This window comes from Leptinotarsa decemlineata, unplaced genomic scaffold (genome assembly GCF_025532065.1).
Source record: "Leptinotarsa decemlineata unplaced genomic scaffold, Ldec_3_MD MMD2_tig00000882_RagTag_RagTag, whole genome shotgun sequence".
Lineage (NCBI taxonomy): Eukaryota > Metazoa > Arthropoda > Insecta > Coleoptera > Chrysomelidae > Leptinotarsa > Leptinotarsa decemlineata.
In genome coordinates, this window is record NW_027412556.1 from 15,451,529 (window position 1) to 15,472,314 (window position 20,786).

At 36.5% G+C, this 20,786-nt stretch overlaps 1 protein-coding gene and 1 long non-coding RNA gene across 4 annotated transcripts in view; both read right to left on the bottom strand.

The window, feature by feature from the left end:
* LOC111502094 (choline/ethanolamine transporter flvcr2a) overlaps positions 1-20,786 on the bottom strand; it is a 54,801-nt gene that overhangs the window by 26,156 nt on the left and 7,859 nt on the right. For 2 of the 3 annotated variants that reach the window (XR_012465392.1, XM_074175089.1), the window contains exons 1-2: positions 15,698-15,851; positions 13,932-14,223 (exon numbers count right to left, since the gene is read on the bottom strand). Coding sequence is in view for 2 of the 3 variants with exons in the window: in XM_074175089.1 (XP_074031190.1) it covers positions 13,932-14,192 (261 nt within the window). In the remaining variant the exon portion in view is untranslated. Of the gene's footprint in view, positions 1-13,931; positions 14,224-15,697; positions 15,852-20,786 lie in introns of those variants that run through there. The other variant, XM_074175090.1, reaches the window with a different exon arrangement.
* Positions 2,431-4,804, bottom strand: LOC141482182 (uncharacterized). The gene is made up of 2 exons (XR_012465393.1): positions 2,686-4,804; positions 2,431-2,630 (listed from the first exon to the last, which is right to left on the bottom strand). It is a non-coding gene; the product is annotated as an uncharacterized lncRNA (long non-coding RNA).

Genomic DNA, 20,786 nt, shown 5'->3' on the forward strand with positions numbered 1-20,786 from the left:
TGTATATTCTTCTAACTCCCAAAAACGTGATAATTCAAATAGAATATCCCGTATTTGACTAAAATTACAAGTCTTATTTGAAAACTGAACTTGATTACATGGACCGGAAACAATCCAGCCCAAACGTGTTTTTTGTAGGACAGGTTGATTATTTCCTAACGAAGTCTGACCTTCTGCCAACAAATTCCAAAACAAATTGTCCCCAATGAGTATGTCTATTTGGCTTGGTTCATAAAATAACGGGTCAGCTAAAATCAGGTTTTTAGGAATATTCAAGTCTTCAATGTTGAGAGATACCTATACTCGGTAACTCGCTGGAAATATGAGGAATAACTAAACATGTAATATCTTCAGAAAATTCATTGTGAAGAGATTGAATTGTTAAATTACATTTTATATTACATATTATATTTAAATTTGATTGACTCATTCCAGAAACTAATAAATTAATTGCATTAGTGATTTAATTCAATCGTCTACATATATATTTTGTAATATAACTTGATTGTGATCCTGAATCTAAGAATACACGAACTGTATGAGAAACTTTGTTCGCATCTAATACTTGAATATATGCCGTAGACAAAAGGATGTGTGAATCTGACACCCGAGAAGACAAAGTTGAAACATTATTACTGAATGGGTCGTCGTTATTAACATCTAATTCATTCGAAACATGTTTTTCAAAATGTAATGAAGTATGATGCTTTGAGTTGCATTTTTTGTAAGTTCCCCGACGACAAATATAGCTATTATGTCCAGGTCGTAGACAATTTAAGCACAATTTTAAAGCTTTTGTTTTCTCTAATCTCTTGTCAACCGGTAATTGCAAAAGTTGAAAACAATTTTGTATGTAATGTTCTTTGCTGCAAACTTTACATTTGAACTTATTATTATCGGTTGCAACGAAATTTTTAGATATTTTGGCTTTAGCCGATTTTTCAAGTTTATTTACCTCTAAAGTTTCTAATAAATCAGCTCGTGATTTTAAAAATATTTTAAGGTCATTTAATGCCGGTAAATTGTTATCCGCTTTATATTCCTCCCACTCGCGTAGTGTAGAGGAATCTAATTTTGTTGTCACTGAATAAATTATTAGTGTATCCCATTTATCCGTACGTTGTTCGAGCTGTTCCAACGCTCGCATATGTTTTGAAACAGTATCCATACATTTTCTTATGCCATCTGCTGATTCCCTATTCAAAGACTCCATATTAAATAAAGCCTTGAAATAATTCTGAACTAGTATTCTATTATTATTAAAGCGCTCAAGCATAGCTCGCCACGCCACTGCATAGTTTTTTTATGTAAATTCAAGAGAACCTATAACCTGAGTCGGGCCTCCAGCCAAAGCCGATCAAAGATAATGAAACTTCTGAATGTCAGTTATACTTACATTTTGGTGAATTAAACATTCATAAGTATCGCGAAACTCCAACCAATTTGCATACTCTCCACTAAATGTAGGTAAACTTATAGTAGGTAATTTGACATTGAAGTTTTGGTTTGAAATAGAATTATTCGCCAATGGCTGAGAAAGAATTGAGGAATGAGAAGAGACATTATCTTGATTAGAAAGAATATCAAAATCTTTTATGATTTTCTTTGCAATTGAAGTAAGGTTGTAGAAAGAGTCTTCAAATAACTGTCTTTCGGAAATTTCACTTTCTAACTCATCTGTCAAACACTCAATGACATTTTGAATTGGATCAAATTCAATCATAGTTTGTTCAATTCTTTCTAATCTATCTTTTAGTTGAATGATATCAAAGTCTGAAATTTCTGACTTCCCCTTCACATCATCCACATACTTAAAGAATATGGTTAACTTTGCCTTTAATGAACCCCGTTTTCTATTATTCTCACACATCTTGACTGAACTTTGACAACGAATCGGATATAAAGAGCAAACACAGTTCCCAAGCTGGCAAAAACAGTACTTAAAGGAAACGGTATGAGTATAATAAGGATAGGAATGGACTCAGACTGCAGTTCATTAGAAGGAGATCTAGTGTATTGCTTGTTTTAAATACCACCTTCCTACCTAGCTCCTCGAAAAATTTTCTAAAGTTCTTCGTATATTGATGGTATTGAGGACTTTGTTTCCTTTTTGAATAACAGATTTCCATCAATAAAATTCGCATATGAGTTAGAAGATCAGGGACAACTTCCATTTCTTGACGTTTTGGTGATGAGAAACCAATAGAGAAAGCTATAGAATACGATGTGTTCAGGAAGGAAACAAGCACTTACAGGTATATCAATCAATCAATCAATTAATCAATCAATCATGCTCTATTATCTAAGAAATCCTTATTGACAAAGCTAGTGAAACTTTATGAAGTCAACAATGTTGAAGTTTTTGAAAAATATCAAAATTTGATATACAGTGAACAATCATTATAGGGTTAAAAAATGTACATATACGTATACACATAAATAAAACAATATATTACAGATAAATAATAAATAAATCATTACAGATATGTAAGCATCTGAAATACTGAGAGTTAAAATTTTCTGATTGTTTTTAAAATTTGCTATTGCCCTATAGCACTTCGGAAGGTGGTTGTATATTTTCTTGCTCTCATATACAGGGTGACTCACGGTCGATGGTAGGTTAGACGTTTCTGGAAAACGTAAAGCATGATTTTCCTGAAAATTTCATCTCTCACATTTTCTTACCTGTTCTATCGATCTAAAATATTTTCAGCATTGCGGCGTTGCCACTTCCATCAAAAAGTCCTAGCAACTTTATTTTTTTAAATAGAACACCCCGTATATTAATACATTTTTGGAATCGCTCTGGTATTTTGATACTTTTTTGTTGATGATGTCCTTTACCTATCTCTATCTGTTTTCGAGATAAAAAATAAATTGTGCTAAATATGGTCCAAAACATAGCCTTAATTGAAATTAAGTACATCAGTTCTCTCAATTCATGAAAAGTTGATATTTTGATGATAGTTTGGACAAACTCGAAATATTCGAACACCAAGAAATCGACTCCATATCATACAGGGCGTGCTAAAATTACTATTATTTCTATTGTGCATAAAAGTAGTCAAAAGTTCATTTTTTCAAATGAAACCCCCTGTATATTACTCGGTAAATTGAAAGATGGTGAAAAATGCTTCAAGATGATATATCATGTCCCTATACCTGAATTGTCAAGTTTTCTCAATAAAGTCGCTTCTTGTAGAAACATTATTTTTTTTAGAATTTGGATTTAGGTAGCAGTGGAATTATCAAGCGTTTCGGTTACTTTTATAAGTAATTCACAAAGAGTTATCGACGGTGTTTCGAATCATCTTCCAAAATGAATGCAAATATCGATTATTCAGACGAAGTTCTTATGAAATTATTTATTATACTCACGAACAAAGTGATCAAATCATTGTCAGAACGTGTAAAAAATTCAACCAAATGTATCCTGAATTAACACCAATGAACGAATGGAAGTTTGTAAGGTTACCAAACAATTTCCTTAACTATGGCTCAAAGTTTCCAGGGAACAACTGTACCAAAAATCAGTCATTTCTAGGTAAAACGTAAGATTTTGTGGGCTAAAACATGTGAAAGTACAGACAATAACAGAATAGGATGATTCAAAATAACAAAATTGTAAACAAAATATCACATTTTCACAATAAATGCTGAAAATGTTGTCCATTACATTCTAAACACTTTAAAATGTTTGTTTGTACGCGACTTGTGGTTGCTTTTTCAATTTCCTGGGGATCCAGATCTTCAACACTCCGCACTATTCGCCGTCGCAATTCTTCTTTGGTAGGCACTGGAGTACTGTATACCCTATCTATTAAAACACCCCATAAAAAAATAAGTGGCGTGAGATCGGGTGATCTCGGTGGCCAATCCCACGGCCCTAAACGCCTAAACCATCAATCGTCGAAGAGTTCGTCAAGTTTCCTGGAAACTTCCTGGGTGGAATGAGCTGGCGCTGCGTCCAGTTGAAACCACGAATTCCTATATTCCTCTAAAGGCAAATTTTCAAGAAAATCGGTTATAGTCGTCCTTAATATTTGGAGGTATCTCTCTGCATTCAGTGTGTCTTCATAAATAAAAAAGCTAATTTTATTGTTCTTCAGAATACAGAAAACATTCGGGTCAAATTTTTCTTGAAAACCCAATTCTTTTGTAACATGAGGATTATGATCAGCCCAAAAATGTTTATTCCTTCTATTGAAAATTCTATTGAAATCCCTCGTAAATTTTGATTCGTCACTCCAAATTATTTTTGACAAAAATTCCCGATCTTTCTGTGTATGAATCAAAAGGGATTCACAAAAATGCATTCTACGTTCGAAGTCTCCTGCTTTTAGAGCTTGAACTTTGGTAAATTTATACGGATGCATTCCGTGATTTTTCAAAATTCGTTGTACTGAAGCATGTGATACACCTAAATATTTTTCTGCACTGCAAATGGAAGCTTCTGGATGTGCATAAAAATATGCCAAAACGTTAACAGTATTGTCCTCATTTGAAGTAACAGGTTTTGGTAATGTTGATGGCGCTTTTAACACGGAGCCATAGTTAAGGAAATTATTTTGTAATCTTACAAACTTCCTTCCGTTCATTGGTGTTAATTCAGGATACATTTGGTTGAATTTTCTACAAGTTCTGGCAATGATTTGATCACACTGTCCATGTATAATAAATAATTTCATAAGAACTTCATTTGAATAATCAATATTTGCATTCATTTTTGGCGATTTTTTGAAACACCGTCAATAACCATTTATCAATTACTCATAAAAGTCACCAAACTGTCATAAGCTTGATATTTCCACGGCTACCTAGAAATCAAATTCTTCAAAAATAAGTTTTTGTACAACTGTTATTGAAAAATCTCTTTGATAGAAACACTTCAATCAGAACACCTACGAAAAAATCATTTAGAAAAGTTCACACATGCAGTTCGTGCTATTGGTAATATTAAATCCCTGTGAAGTTACTGACGATGACGAAGTAGTATTCAGTCCAACTGTTGAAAGTCCTTCATGACTAACCAATAATCCTCCTTAAAATAACGTGAGTTGGCGTATGTAGTTGTAACATATGCCTTGTAATTCAAAGATCGTGTGTTCAAATCCCATGGAACCTATAATTTTTTTATTATCAGCAGTAACGTTATACAAAAAAATTTGTATGATACATTTGTTAAAAGTGATTTTATTTTACTCGTGAGTTTGCTCCACTTGCTGACGCTCGTTTTGCATTAATCCCCACTCACAAAATAAAATGTCACCTTCAACACTTGTAGGTAAAACGTGAATAACTATTTTTCCACAAAAACGGCTTTATTTATGGAAATATTAGTAATTTTAGCACGCCCTGTATGATGTGAAGTCGATTTCTTGGTGTTGTTTGAATATTTCGAGTTTGTCCAAACTATCATCAAAATATCAACTTTTCATGAACTGAGAGTACTGATGTACTTAATTTCAATTAAGGCTATGTTTTGGACCATATTTAGCACATTTTATTTTTTATCTCGAAAACAGATAGAGATAGGACATTATAGGACATTATCAACAAAAAAGTATTAAAATACTAGAGCGATTCCAAAAATGTATTAATATATGGGGTGTTCCATTAAAAAAAATATAATTGCTAGGACTTTTTGATAGAAGTGGCAACGCCGCAATGCTGAAAATATTTTAGATCGATAGAACAGGTAAGGAAATGTAAGAGGTGGAATTTTCAGAAAAATCATGCTTTGCGTTTTCCAGAAACGTGTAAACTACCATTGACCGTGAGTCACGCTGTATAAAAGAAAATTTTGTAGTTGCTGATTTTGGGATTGGCAAGGATAAATTCCGACTTTCTCTCGTGTAGAAATATCTGTCATTATTTGCTGCTGAGTTAGAGTACTTTTTGTGAATTAGGCAAACGGTTTCTAAAAGGAATAAACAAGCTACAGTAAGAATTTTTTGACTGATAAAAAGTGGTTTGCAGTGATCTTGTGGTTTTGCCCTACATATTAAAAACCTAGGTATTATTTTTGATTCTGACCTAAAATTTGATTTGCATTTGAATGATTTGCTCAGAAAATCGTTTGGGACTCTCAAACTAATTTATTCAAATAGATATTTTTTCAGTCGACCAATCAGGAAACTTCTCACTGAGTCGTTGGTCTTATCACGGTTCAACTATGGTGACATTGTGTACAGCAATCTTTTAAGTAAATTTGATTTAAATCGGAAACAGAAAGTACAGAACTTCTGTTGTAGACTTGTCTATTCTTTAAGAAAATTCGATCATGTCTCGAATAAAATCAAAGAATTAAATTGGCTGACAATGATCAATCGTACTAATTATAATCTTTGCAATTTTGTGTACAAAGTATTGAGTTACAAAATTCCCACATCACTTTACAATAAACTGATTCCTAGGTGTATGCTACATTCATTGGATGTAAGATCAAAAAATAAACTGCATGTCCCTCGTTATAAGACGTCACTGTTTCAGAGGTCGTTCACTTATCTCTCCATCAAATTCTACAACTCACTGTTATACAATTGTATGCAACTTTTGAAGGGAGAGTTAAGAATCATAGATACCTAGATACCTATGATATAAATTATTATTATGTTATGCGTTTTTTTCATCGTGTCTTTCTCTCTATTTAGCATTTTAGTTGATTAGAATTGTACATTTTAGGTTAAGTGTAAGAGTAGCCTTTGGCTAAACTGCGCCTATTTTGTACCTTCACCAATAAAGACGATTTATTATTATTATTATTATTATATATATCTGATATCCCTTTTTTGTAAAACGAATACTGAATTTACTAGTTGCTGACTACAAAAGCCCCAAAAGTCGATTCCATATTTCAAGTGCGACTCTATCAAGGAAAAATACACAGTTCTGGTTGAGGATTGACCGAGTTTGTTAGAAACAACTCGAACTGCATAGCAGCCAGATGCTATTTTTTGCATAAATTTGTTATATGCTCATCAAATTTTAATTTATCACCTATAAATACCCCTAAAAATTTTGTGTGAATTTTGTTAACCATAGCGTGATTTTCTATAAGTAAGTCGTTAAAATTGAGTTTGAAGCAAACTATGTTTGTTTTATTTGTGTTGAAACATAAGGAATTGAAATGGCATCATTGTTCAACCCTATAGAGATCCAGAGTTATGATGTCTCTGAGATTATCTTCATTTGTTCCACGCCAAACGATCGCAGTATGATCCGCAAAAAGTGTTAACTTCCCTTTAATGTCAATGGTTACCGGATCATTCAGATGAAGCAGAAAAAGGATAGTATCCATAACCGAACCTTGTGGTATACCTGATATACGATTCTCAATATGCGATGTATTTCCTTGGAGTTTTACTAACTGCTTCCTGTCTGTTAAATAACTGTAAAGCCAGTTATATGACAATCCTCTAAAGCCATAGCACTGAAGTTTAAATAATAGTGTTTCATGGTTCACGCAGTCGAACGCTTTTGAGAAATCACAGAATACTGCCCCAATACATTCGTTATTATTCAAACCAATATATCTTCCAGTAAAGAAAAGCTTGCTTCGCCTGTATTTTTATGGCTTTGGAATCCATATTGATATTCGCATAGTATGTTATGATTACTTAGGAAATTAAGCATTCTCTTTCAAACCAGTTTTTCAATTATTTTTGAGATTGTCGGAAGCAATGATATATGTCGGAAGTTTAATAAATCATTCATTTGACCACCTTTATGAAGCGGAATGACTATTGCTAGTTTCAGACATGTAGGAAATCTGCCAGAATGAAATGATTTATTTATGGCCTAACAAGAATATTTAAAGCGTATTCTAGGAGATTTTTTTTTAAATTTTAACTGATATTTCAACATAACCAGATGATGTTTTGTTCTTTATTTCATTTATAGTTTGTTTCAATTCGTATATGTCTGTATAGGTGAAAGTTATCTGGAATATTCATATTTTTCTGTACTATCGTACAGTAGAAGTTGTTTTACACATTAAGGTCTATATCCGCATTTGTAGGCAATACAGGGTGTAACTATATAAGTGTAAAAGATTCAAGGAGGTGATTCCTCATCAAAAAAAAGGATCTTTCATATAAAGAAATTTCATTGGAGCATCCCTTGTTAAGATACAGCCCCTTAAAGGGGGTACATAAAATTTGTATAAGAATTTTTTTCGCAAGCACTAAAGTTACAATATTGAAATTAACCTGACGTTTTGTACTACCAAAAAGACACTTAGCCAGAAATTTATTTGGTTTACCCCATGGTTGTAATGGGTGGAAAACTCAACCCCTAAAATTTATTTCCAATGTAACTTTTTGTTTTATTATTTGTTTACCATTTGAAAATTTATTTCTAATAGCCTGTTTAATTCTAAACAAAAAATGTCTCCTGGGTTTTTTGCCCAAAATAAACCAGTTCACAGCAAAACATTATTTTACGAACAACTACAGAGATACATCGTCATAAATGCGAAAATACGAAACTAATCTATCTGGTAGGTCGCTATTAGTGGGGACACCTAATGCATCATAATGTACAAGATAGAAATCGTAATACACAGAAATTTACTCCATCATAACGTCAAACGATAGAAATCGCAATTGATCATATATAGAAACGTACAGCGGCATAATGTACAGTTTCATAACGTAATTCATCATAATATACTTCTTCATAACGTACTTCTTCATAACGTACTCCATCATAACGCTAACGTATCATAATATCATTCGATCATAAACACAATGTATATTTTGTAACGCCAGAAAAACATTTCTGGAAGTTGAACAAATAATTGACGAAATCATTTCCTAACTTTCCAATATAATCACTCTAATTTTGAATGTTTACTTGAACAAATCAGATAAATTTTAGAGTGACTAACAATTCATTGACTATATTCAATCGGATATTTTTGTAGCTCGTGGGACGTTTGATTTGGTACGTAAAATAGCCATTTCAGACGACACTTTTTGTTTTTATCAATGATTAGACTTCACGAAAAACAGTGCAAGGTAGTCAAAAGATAAAAACAATCATAGAATGGCTGTAATTTTTTTTTTTTGTGTTAAAAGTGCGTCATTAAGGTGATAACGTCCGAAATATGTCATGATCCAGTAGGATGACCTTCGATTCGATAAGCGTTATCAAATATTAGAAACTGCAAGCGATAAACTATTTGTCAAAATAGTTCACTTATGAAGTGCCTTTCATTAAGCACTTCCTATCTTTAAATTGAAATAAAACAAAGTGTGTGTAAAATATCATCGAAATTTTTCATTCGTTTGAAATGCCTATTGATGTCACTATGTGTGGGTGGAATTTAACATCGTTCAAATGTCCGCCACGACTCCTCTGGGTGAAGCGCATCCGAAACGTCCCATATTTCATGACTCTTGCCAATAAATCAGGCTGAAATTTAACCGATGGCATGAGTTATGTTGGTTTTGAGGACCGCTGTGGTTTGTGGCTTATTCGCACACACCTACAAGACTTAAGAAAACCACACAAGAAGAAGTCTAACGGGGTCAAATCGGACGATCTCGGTGGACAGTTCACATCACCTCCACGTGAGATGACCATGCCCTCAAATTGCTCGTGCGGAATATCCAATGTGGTTGGTGTCCAAATCAACCAATTGAGGTCAAAAGAAGCTGATAATCATCGACCTATAGTGCTCACCGTGCTCACTTGGATCTCATGTGAATTGGTATCAACCAGTAACGGACCTCATCACTGAAGATGATTTTTTGATGAAAGTAAGTGCCAGTTGCCAACTGATCCAAAGCCCAGTCAGCGAACACACGTTTTTTTCTATGGTCGTTTATCTTCAGTTCATGGGTCACGTGAATTTTGTACGAGTACAGGCCAAATGCAGTTGCCAGCTACTCCAAGGCCCAGTCAGCGAACACACGTAGTTGTCTATGGTCGTTTATCTTCAGTTCATGGGTCAGTTGAATTTTGTTTGAGTGCAGGCCGAGTGCAGTTGCCAACTGCTCCGGAACCCAGTCAGCGAACACACGTCGTGGTCTATGGTCGTTCATCTTTAGTTCTTGGGTCAGTTGAATTTTGTCTGAGTGCAGGCCAAGTGCAGTTGTCAACTGCTCCGGAGCCCAGTCAGCGAACACACGTAGTTGTCTATGATCGTTTATCTTCAGTTCATGGGTCACTTGAATTTTGTTTGAGTGCAGGCCAAGTGCAGTTGCCAACTGCTCCGGAGCCCAGTCAGCGAACCCACGTAGTTGTCTATGGTCGTTTATCTTCAGTTCATGGGTCACTTGAATTTTGTTTGAGTGCAGGCCAAGTGAAATTGTCAACTGCTCCAAGGCCCAGTCAGCGAACACACGTCGTTGTCTATGGTCGTTTATCTTCAGTTGAATTTTGTACGAGTGCAGGCCAAGTGCAGTTGCCAACTGCTCCAAGGCCCAGTCAGCGAACACACGTAGTTGCCTATGGTTGTTTATCTTCAGTTCTTGGGTCAGTTGGATTTTGTATGAGTGCAGGCCAAGTGCAGTTGCCAACTGCTCCAAGGCCCAGTTAGCGAACACACGTCGTTGTCTATGGTTGTTCATATTTAGTTCTTAGGTCAGTTGAATTTTGTACGACTGCAGGCCAAGTACAGTTGCCAACTTCTCCGGAGCCCAGTCAGCGAACACACATCGTTGCCTATGGTCGTTTATCTTCAGTTCTTGGGTCAGTTGAATTTTGTTTGAGTGCAGGCCAAATGCAGTTGCCAACTGCCTCGGAGCCCAGTCAGCGAACACACGTAGTTGTCTATGGTCGTTTATATTCAGTTCTTGGGTCAGTTGAATTTTGTACGAGTGCAGGCCAATTGCAGTTGCCAACTGCTCCAAGGCCCAGTCAGCGAACACACGTCGTTGTCTATGGTCGTTTATCTGCAGTTCTTGGCTCAGTTGAATTTTGTACGAGTACAGGCCAAGTGCAGTTGCCAACTGCTGCAAGGCCCAGTCAGCGAACACACGTCGTTGTCTATGGTCGTTTATCTGCAGTTCTTGGGTCAGTTGAATTTTGTACGAGTGCAGGCCAAGTGCAGTTGCCAACTGCTCCAAGACCCAGTTAGCGAACACATGTCGTTGTCTATGGTCGTTTATCTTCAGTTCTTGGGTCAGTTGAATTTTGTAAGAGTGCAGGCCAAGTGCAGTTGCCAACTGCTCCAAGGCCCAACACACGTTGTTATCTATGGTCGTTCATCTTTAGTTCTTGGGTCAGTTGAATTTTGTACGAGTGCATGTCAAGTGCAGTTGCCAACTGCTCCAAGGCCCAGTCAGCGAACACACGTCGTTGTCTATGGTCGTTCATCTTCAGTTCATTGATCAGGTGAATTTTGTACGAGTGCAGGCCAAGTGCAGTTGCCAACTGCTCCAAGGCCCAGTTAGCGAACACATGTCGTTGTCTATGGTCGTTCATCTTTAGTTCTTGGGTCAGTTGAATTTAGTACGAGTGCAGGCCAAGTGCAGTTGCCAACTGCTCCAAGGCCCAGTCAGCGAACACACGTCGTTGCCTATGGTCGTTCATCTTCAGTTCATTGATCAGGTGAATTTTGTACGAGTGCAGGCCAAGTGCAGTTGCCAACTGCTCCAAGGCCCAGTTAGCGAACACATGTCGTTGTCTATGGTCGTTCATCTTTAGTTCTTGGGTCAGTTGAATTTTGTACGAGTGCAGACCAAGTGCAGTTGCCTAGTGCAGTTGCCAACTGCTTCAAGGCCCAGTCAGCGAACACACGTCGTTTAATTTCAGTTCTTGTGTCAGTTGAATTTTGTACGAGTGCAGGCCAAGTGCAGTTGCCAACTGCTCCAAGGCCCAGTCAGCGAACACACGTCGTTTAATTTCAGTTCTTAGGTCAGTTGAATTTTGTACGGGTGCAGGCCAAGTGCAGTTGCCAATTGCTCCAAGACCCAGTTAGCGAACACATGTCGTTGTCTATGGTCGTTTAATTTCAGTTCTTAGGTCAGTTGAATTTTGTACGGGTGCAGCAGGCCAAGTGCAGTTGCCAACTGCTCCAAGGCACAGTCAGCGAACACACGTCGTTGTCTATGGTCGTTTATCTTCAGTTCTTGGGTCAGTTGAATTTTGTACGGGTGCAGGCCAAGTGCAGTTGCCAACCGCTCCAAGACCCAGTTAGCGAACACATGTCGTTGTCTATGGTCGTTTATCTTCAGTTCCTAGGTCAGTTGAATTTTGTACGGGTGCAGGCCAAGTGCAGTTGCCAACTGCTCCAAGGCCCAGTCAGCGAACACACGTCGTTGTCTATGGTCGTTTAATTTCAGTTCTTGGGTCAGTTGAATGTTGTACGGGTGCAGGCCAAGTGCAGTTGCCAACTGCTCCAAGACCCAGTTAGCGGACACATGTCGTTGTCTGTGGTCGTTTATCTTCAGTTCTTGGATCAGTTGAATTTGGTACGAGTGCAGGCCTGATGCAGTTGCCAACTGCTCCGGGGCTCAGTCAGCAAACACACGTCGTTGTCTATGGTCGTTTATCTTCAGTTCATGGGTCAGGTGAATTTTGTACGAGTATAGGCCAAGTGTAGTTGCCAATTGCTCCAAGGCCCAGTTAGCGAACACACGTCGTTGTCTATGGTCGTTTATCTTCAGTTCTTAGGTCAGTTGGATTTTGTACGACTGCAGGCCAAGTGCAGTTGCCAACTTCTCCGGAGACCAGTCAGCGAACACACGTCGTTGTCTATGGTCGTTCATCTTCAGTTCATGGGTCAGTTGAATTTTGGACGAGTGCAGGCCAAGTTGTGGTCTGCAAAAGGCCGAGTTCTTGTGAGCGACGTGAAATCGACTGTTTCGGATGCTTCTACACACTTTCACAGACATCGGCGATGTTTTCTACAGATCTGGCGTTTTTCCGGCGTACGGGTGTTGGTCGATCGTTTACTGAATTAGTTAACTCAAATATATCCACCACATTGCGAATAGTCTTTTCGGTAGAACGATTATGCCGACCGTAAAATGAGCGAAGCGCGCGGTACGTTTCCCGAACAGGACACTCATTTTGATTAAAACAGATTTATTATTCGCGTGTGTTGTCGATCGCTTTATCCGTCTATGCTGATTTGGCAAAACAGACTACATAAATGACAACTAATTTCCAGACATAGGGTCAACAAGATGGCCGTCATCAATTGTCAAAGTTCAGAAGTCCCTGTTGGAAGATCCTTCCTGTATCCGTAGAGTAGGGAGGGTAAGTGTAGGCCTACAGCACTTGGGCCACATGTGACCCATTGTACATCCTCCCGAGGAGTTGTCCTCCTAGGTCATCATCCATCTTGTCCTTTCCAGGAAGGTGGACAGATCACTGGTAGACATCTTCTTCATATCGGCAGGTGTAAGCCAAGTCTCGCCGAACATACACTCTCTTATTGACGATAACTTCAGACACTCGCATAGGACATGCCTGACAGTTTCATATTCCTGTTCACACATCCTGCATAGAGGTGTGTCCACTAGATCTCTAAATATAAAAGAGTTTCCTCAGTTGACAGTGGCCAGTCAGAAATCCTGTTGTTAAGCATAGATTTTTCCTGGTCATCGCCAGATACTAGCTTCCCAGAGTCGTCCAGCAAGATTGCGTCCTTTGATTCCATCTCATCCCTTTAGGGATTGAGCACGGGTGAGACGTTTGGCTAGTTCCGCAATTGTCGAAGTCATCAGGCCGTAGGTGGAAGACCCTAATTTCCCCCACTTTCTTAATAGAAAGGTTTGGCAGTGACAGCTGATTTTTAAGTTATATTTTTACTTGGAATTCATCTTCTGCGGACGCCAACTTGGTTGGTGAAACGCGCATCGAGGTGCTCATTTTGGATTTATTTCATGCCATAGGTTCTTGATTTACTCTTCATTGATTATGTTTGTATCAAATTCCATGAACATTTCTTAATAATGAACGCAGAAACAACTTACCAATTTCTCCAAAAGATAGCTGGCAGGGAAAACAAAAGGAACGTACAGAACCATGTAGATCATTGACGTCCAGTCGACCCAAAGCGTGGAAACTCCATAATATTTAGTAATAACATCGGTGATGATAGAAAACTGGATCCACTGATAGGCATTTGAAGCCGAATACATCACAAAAATAGCGAGAACTGCCCATCTTGTGCCATATACTTTGATCTTCTCCATCTCCGGCAAAGACTTCACTTCAGTATTTTCCCCATTCATTTTTTTTAATTAGAGTTCCTCTCGCAAATTCCTGCAATAAAAACAAAGTTTCAAAGCCAATGATTTGTATTTATCACGACAGTTACAAAATCATCATTGATAACATTGATCATTAGTTAGAATTCATTGATAAGAATTGTTCGAGGATTCATACACTGGGAAAACTGAAATCTTTGTTTCTTGGAATAATCAGCAACAATGCATTTTCTTTGTCGTATTTAAATAAGTTTTTTGAAAATATTGTATTGTGAAATACATTAATCTTGATATCCTAATGAACATCCACTCGAAAATCGAGTGGATGACCATAATTATTATTATTATCATTAGCAAGGCTAGATATTTGTTGTCTCATAGTAGGAAGAGGCTCCGATCATAATGCGTTGCAACCTCCTGGTTGGTAGACTCGATGAAGTCGATGAAATCTTGCCGTATCGATGGCGTCTTCGCAAGGAAAGATATCATCACTATTATTTCTCAGGCTTGTCCTTCAAGGACAGCTGAGCTTAGCAATAGATTCCTACATTGGAATAGTCATTGTTAACATCTGATATCTTAACTCAATTTCCTGAAGTTTCTATTTATTAATTCAAGATCGGTGTTGACTGGAGTTCAGTTGTTTAGTACCTACTATGCTCATGTAGACTCTAGAATTAGGTACGGTGTTTCTGGGGAGGCTCAATTTCAGCACAAAATGTTTTCGTTACACAAAAATGCGTTGTACGATGCATAGCAAATGTTTTCTAAAGAGATTCTTGTAGATAGTATTTAGAAAAATACGATAATTTAACTTTTGCATCAGTCTACATATTTGAAATGTGTGTGTATGTGTATAAAAATAAGTCAAGTTTCACATTAAATAAGAGTATTCACCACCACGAAACGAGAATCAAAAACCAGTTCCATGTGCCAATTGCGAAATTAAAAGTACTTATTTTGGGCCAGAATACATTGCTCCAAAAATTCACAATACTTTCCCTGAAAAAGAATATCAAGAAAAACTTTTCAATTACATTTATGGATTATACGTGAAGCTCAAGGCCCAAAAATATTTATGGGGGGATGTTTTTTCAAAAACTTGTAATGAAATATATAATTAGATCCACTCGCTATCAAATTGAAAAAGAAACTGAACTGTTTGTGTTTGAATACCTTTATTGCTTTTCATTTCCAGGCTATGAATTTATGTTTTATCAGGTATCGAATAGAAGCCAATTCACTATCTCAAACCTCTAGGCAGCGACCGAAAATGAACCGAACAACTTTGATTGTTGTTTGAAAATGTTGAATGAATCCTACATTTTCATTTTGTAACCGATTCAATTAGGTACGCCTTGGAAAGCTAAATGAGAATGATTTGTTTCTCCGCTGCTCAAGAAAATAAACTATAGATACGAAACCAGTAACCATATAACAAAATATTTTCTGTTTCACATTCTTATTTAAGTTACATTTTTTAAATAACAGATTCATATTAAAAAGAAGTAAATTATTTCCAAGCATACCTTTTACTTGGAAATGGTATTCCTTATCACCTAGGACAATGCGTGACTAATAATCCAGTTTGAAACACGTTGTTTCTATCCTCTTCCGATTTCGATAAAAGTAACTTTGATATGATGGTACACGTCGAACAACTGATTCAGCTGTTGGTTTAGTTTCGTTTGTAAACCTAATTGACACCTCATTTATTATCATCATTACGCTAATTTGTCAATTCGTCATTATGTATCTGCATAAAATTGGTTCTTAATCGCGATTCAGTGAAGAAGTGAATATGTTTTTCGATGAAACCACTTAATCTTATCGTTAACCGGTTTCAAGAGTATAATATCGGAGTAGAGCTAGCCGATCCAAAAACATTTGAAATTTATATGTTCGGAATGAAATGAATCAGGAAAAAATAATAAAATAACTACTACAGACTTACTCGATCCAAGAATTCAATCGGAATCCGGCCGCTGGTATTTTGAGAAGAACGAATCACCGTATCCGTTCATCGAATCTAAATGGTAACACGAAGAAGCTCCTAGAAAAATAGAAGGCTGTTCTGCCTCGTCTAAAAAGTTTACCAAAAATCAATGAAAGGGTACTACTGAGTCCTTTCGTGAACATGACACGTTCACTAACTATGAGCTGTCCAAACATTTAACGACACTATAATAGGGGAGCACAAGCGGGGATTTCGGGATTTACTGAAGCGCGGCAGATTAATATACAGGGGGATGTGTGTACCCAGTTAAGTACATCCAACAAATATGAGCCCCATATATAATGCCACCCGTTAAGGATAAAGGATCAGATTAGTAAAAAAAATAATCATCAGAAATTCTCGAGCGCGTCAGATTAAGGTAAGGTGAGTTGATTACATGCTAAAAAGTGTATATTCCAGTAATCTGACAATTTGAGAGTGACGTAAAGATAGGGGAGGGCAGCAAAAATGTAAAAAAATGCGTCATCTCTACATTCTCGAGCGTAGCTAATGTTTTTTATTTTGAAGAAAATAATTCAAGGATATCGAAAAATATATAATCTGACGATTTCCGCAAGCCGAAATTTCCCTCTCTGCGTTTCTATTCCTTTTTCACTTTTTCTCTATCTATTACTCTCTCACTACGTCCCCACTCTGAATTCTGTTGCCATGACGCCATCACAGCTGATCACAGAGACTCGTTCGTGATGAAGATGAAGATGATGATGATGATTAATTAATCAATTAATTGATGGATGTAGCCGTTACTACGTGGTAGGAAATCATAATGAAGAAAAGAGAAATGAAACTTTCTATGTTTTTTACCACTTTTATTTGTAACTAACACTTTCTATGTTTTTTACCACTTTTATTTGTAACTAACGTTACTGCAGTTTCGTCCTATAAAGGCATTTTCAAACTTATATATTGTATAAGTAACTGCAGTAACGTTAGTTACAAATAAAAGTGGTAAAAAACATAGAAAGTTTCATTTCTCTTTTCTTCATTAATTAATCAATTGATTATAAAAAATTTAATTTTTTGAGCATTTTTTTCAAATTATTTTTCTATAAATACAAGTATTCTACTTAAAAAACATACACTTATTTATTTGCATGCTATTTCCTGAGCTTTTCAATTAATTAAGTTCAATGATAAAAAAAAAATTTAAATATTTTTTTGGCAGATTAGGCGAATCCCTCTAGATAATCGTCAGATTATAAGACAGCACGTTTAAAACATAAAGATGAACCATATATATCTCAATCTGACGCGCTTGAGTATTTGGAAATGGTGAATTTGTTTTGCACCTTATAATAATGGCCGCGAGTTTGCGTCAGATCGAAATCGTCACATTATTGAATGAGAGCTTTTTTGGTGCACTTAACACCCCCTTAGAAAATCTGACGCGCTCGATTAATTTTTTTTTTCTTTTTTAACCCTTACATACAACCACCCACATCATGCAAACGATCAGATTAACATACCAACATTTTCAAAAATACGTAGGACATTGATGGTATCAATATCTGACGCGCTCGAGTATGTCCATGCAACAGTTTTTTTTTACATATTTAATAATCTATAGCAGCTTCCCCTACCCATGAAAAGGTCTATATTATATAACATTTTTTTCTTCTCATCATCTAAGCTTTGCAACCTAATAGGTCTCTATGACGCTCGAGTTAATCCCCATTTTGCATCGTGGGCACCCCTGCTACTACTGCAGTCACAGTCACGACAGTACTACAGTCACAGACTAAATAGTGTCATTACACTATGTTTCAAATCAAATAGGAACAGGATAAAGCTGATTGGCGAAGTATTTTCAGAAAACTTCACCACTTTGTTGACCTATTGTTTGACATCCACCCATTTTCAATTTTTGCTATGAATAAAACCATTTGTAGCAGCCTACCAGAAACCACTCCTGGACAATAACTCCAAAAACCTTCTAAACGGGTATGTGAATCTGGATCCAAGGGGCCTCTAGAGTACTTATTGTGGAGCACAACAAAACCAGCTGGAGAAAACTAGCAAATCAGAAATAACGGAGAATGTTTGAACCTACCAACAGCTGCATATATATTGCACAACGACACATAACACTAGAGAGTATTCAAAAGCTTTTCGCATCATTCCATGATATCTTGAGACATTTTGAAATGATGTAAAATGTTCGGAAATAGTCTGAATATTTTAAGAATATCCAAAAGTATTCCATATGAATGTGAAGAGATCCAGGGATATAGTATGGAAGCTCTCTTTTCCCCATCCTTGGGGAAGGTTCCCATGTTTACCTGAAGGGCGTGCCTTTGTAGATATCAGAACCTGGATGATTCACCCTCTAGTAAGGTTTAGAATAGTCCAGAATATACACTGCATTGATAGAAATGCATTACATTCAATAACTTACTCAAATGAGTCGATAAAAGTATCAGACGGCACGATCCATAGTGTTTACACAACGAATAAATTACAAAGTTCAGGTAGTTTATCAGTTGGAGTATATATCAAAAAGCCATCTGATTTTCTACTTGAAACTTTGCGAAATTTAATAGTCCATTTGTTGCTAACGAATCGAATAAATATGTAATCAGCAATAAATTTTTTATCCATTGAACATATCATACTTGATAATACTTCAAAGTGCCCTTTGACACGTATTTGGGTCTATTCTAATGGGTTACAAAAACTGCTACAAATATTTAACTTTTTCGGAAGTTTGCTTTGAAATGGAATAGTACTCCGTAAATTTTGTTTCAACATGTTTATCTGTTTATCATTTGTGAATCTGTAAATGACAGAAATATTAGGTGGACTGAAAAGTTCGTGGGCTTGCACATAGATGGCGGTACTAGTATCGAATACATATAATTTTCATTCAACCCTAACCTTTTACAAATAACTAACTTTTACAAATGTCACAGCTGTCGGACTATCAGTTTGTGAGATAGAACATTTCCAGTGAAGCAACTTTTTTGTATTAATAATGCATTGCTTTTTGGCGAAAAAAAATACTGTTGAAGCCAAGGGTTGGCTTGATGAACAATAATCGCACTTTGCATTGAGAAAATCAACCGTTGAGAAATGATTGGCTGAGTTTAAACAAGGTGAAATGAGCAACAAGGACGATGCACGCATTGGAAGCTCCGAAAAAATTCACAAAATAATCTTGGACGAACGCGAAGTGAGGTAGATCGAGATAGCTGAAGGTCTAGAGTCTGGAGACACAGTATACGTATATACAGTAGTCCCACTTAGCGTCGGTCCCTTTGATGTTGGTGTCCAGGAGTTTCAGTTTTCACAATGCTGGCTTATTTGACACTAATGGCATTTCTCCCTACTACAATATCAACCAAAGCGTCTAAACACTGCTCAACATAACAACTATTCATATAAACTGCTCAAAAAAATATAGTCGATGAAAACCATATTGGGCACCTGAGAAAATTGTACAAATGATAATTTTGCATTTGTGTAATATTCAAGTAACCCAGATCATTTGGACAATGATGAACTATGTTTCGAGTAGATTTTGAAAATTCATGGGATCGGCAGATGTTCATATTCGGATGTGACAAAATATATTTTTATTTCACAGTAGGTTGGGTGAAACCCATGAAATTTGACAACTATGGAAGGGTTGCGTGCCTGTCTTGAACTCATCGTTTGCGCAGACCTGAGACTGCAACTCCTAGGTCTGCGTGTAGAAAATTCAAACCAAAAATCACCCGGTTTACTGTATATAGTATACTGTGCTAGAGATATCAACGGAATGTTTTGGATACATCGTGCATGAATATTCTGGTATGCGAGCTCAAAATCCACCAAAAACAACAACGAATTGATTATTCTGAGCAGTGTTTGAAGTTATTTCACCATGTGATATATGACAATGGTTTATTTCACATTAGAATCAAAACGATCGTCATCTGAGTGGACTGCACGTGACGAACCGACTCCAAGGCTAGCAAAGTAGTGGTATAAGTCTTTTGGGATGTGCGACTATCTTGAAAAGATCAACATCAACAGCGATTAGTACACACCGTTATTTATGAAACAACGTTTTACTTTTTATTGTCACAAATATTCATTCCTCAATTCATTCAACTAACAATTTATTTGAATTTATTTGAATTTAATTGATTCATGCATTTGTTCGACACATTTAAAACGATTGTTCGCAAAATTTGTTCTATTTTAAATTACACTTGATTTAAAATGTTACATGAATTAATTTGTTTGATGAAAAGTTGCGAACATATAATATAGATTCATTTTACAAGTGCTGTTCATGACGAAGAATTTCAAGAACGAAGTTTTAATGATGAACGAGAACGGGAATGTTTCCTGCTTATTCATCAAACTCAAACAACTGTTCATGCAGCTGCAGTTTCGTAAGAAGGTATCATCTTTCCCTCCAACCGATTTCCTGGAGTCTTTGTTGAAGTCCACTAAATACTCGTTAGGACAACAAGAGGATTGTTCTGAATTCTTGGGGTTCTTGTTGAATATTCTTCGTGAGCAAAACAATGGCAAAATCAATACTCCCAGCCGCTCTGGACTGAATGATTCCGTACAACCCATCTCGTCTTGTGTTTGTAAATCTTTTGCTGGAA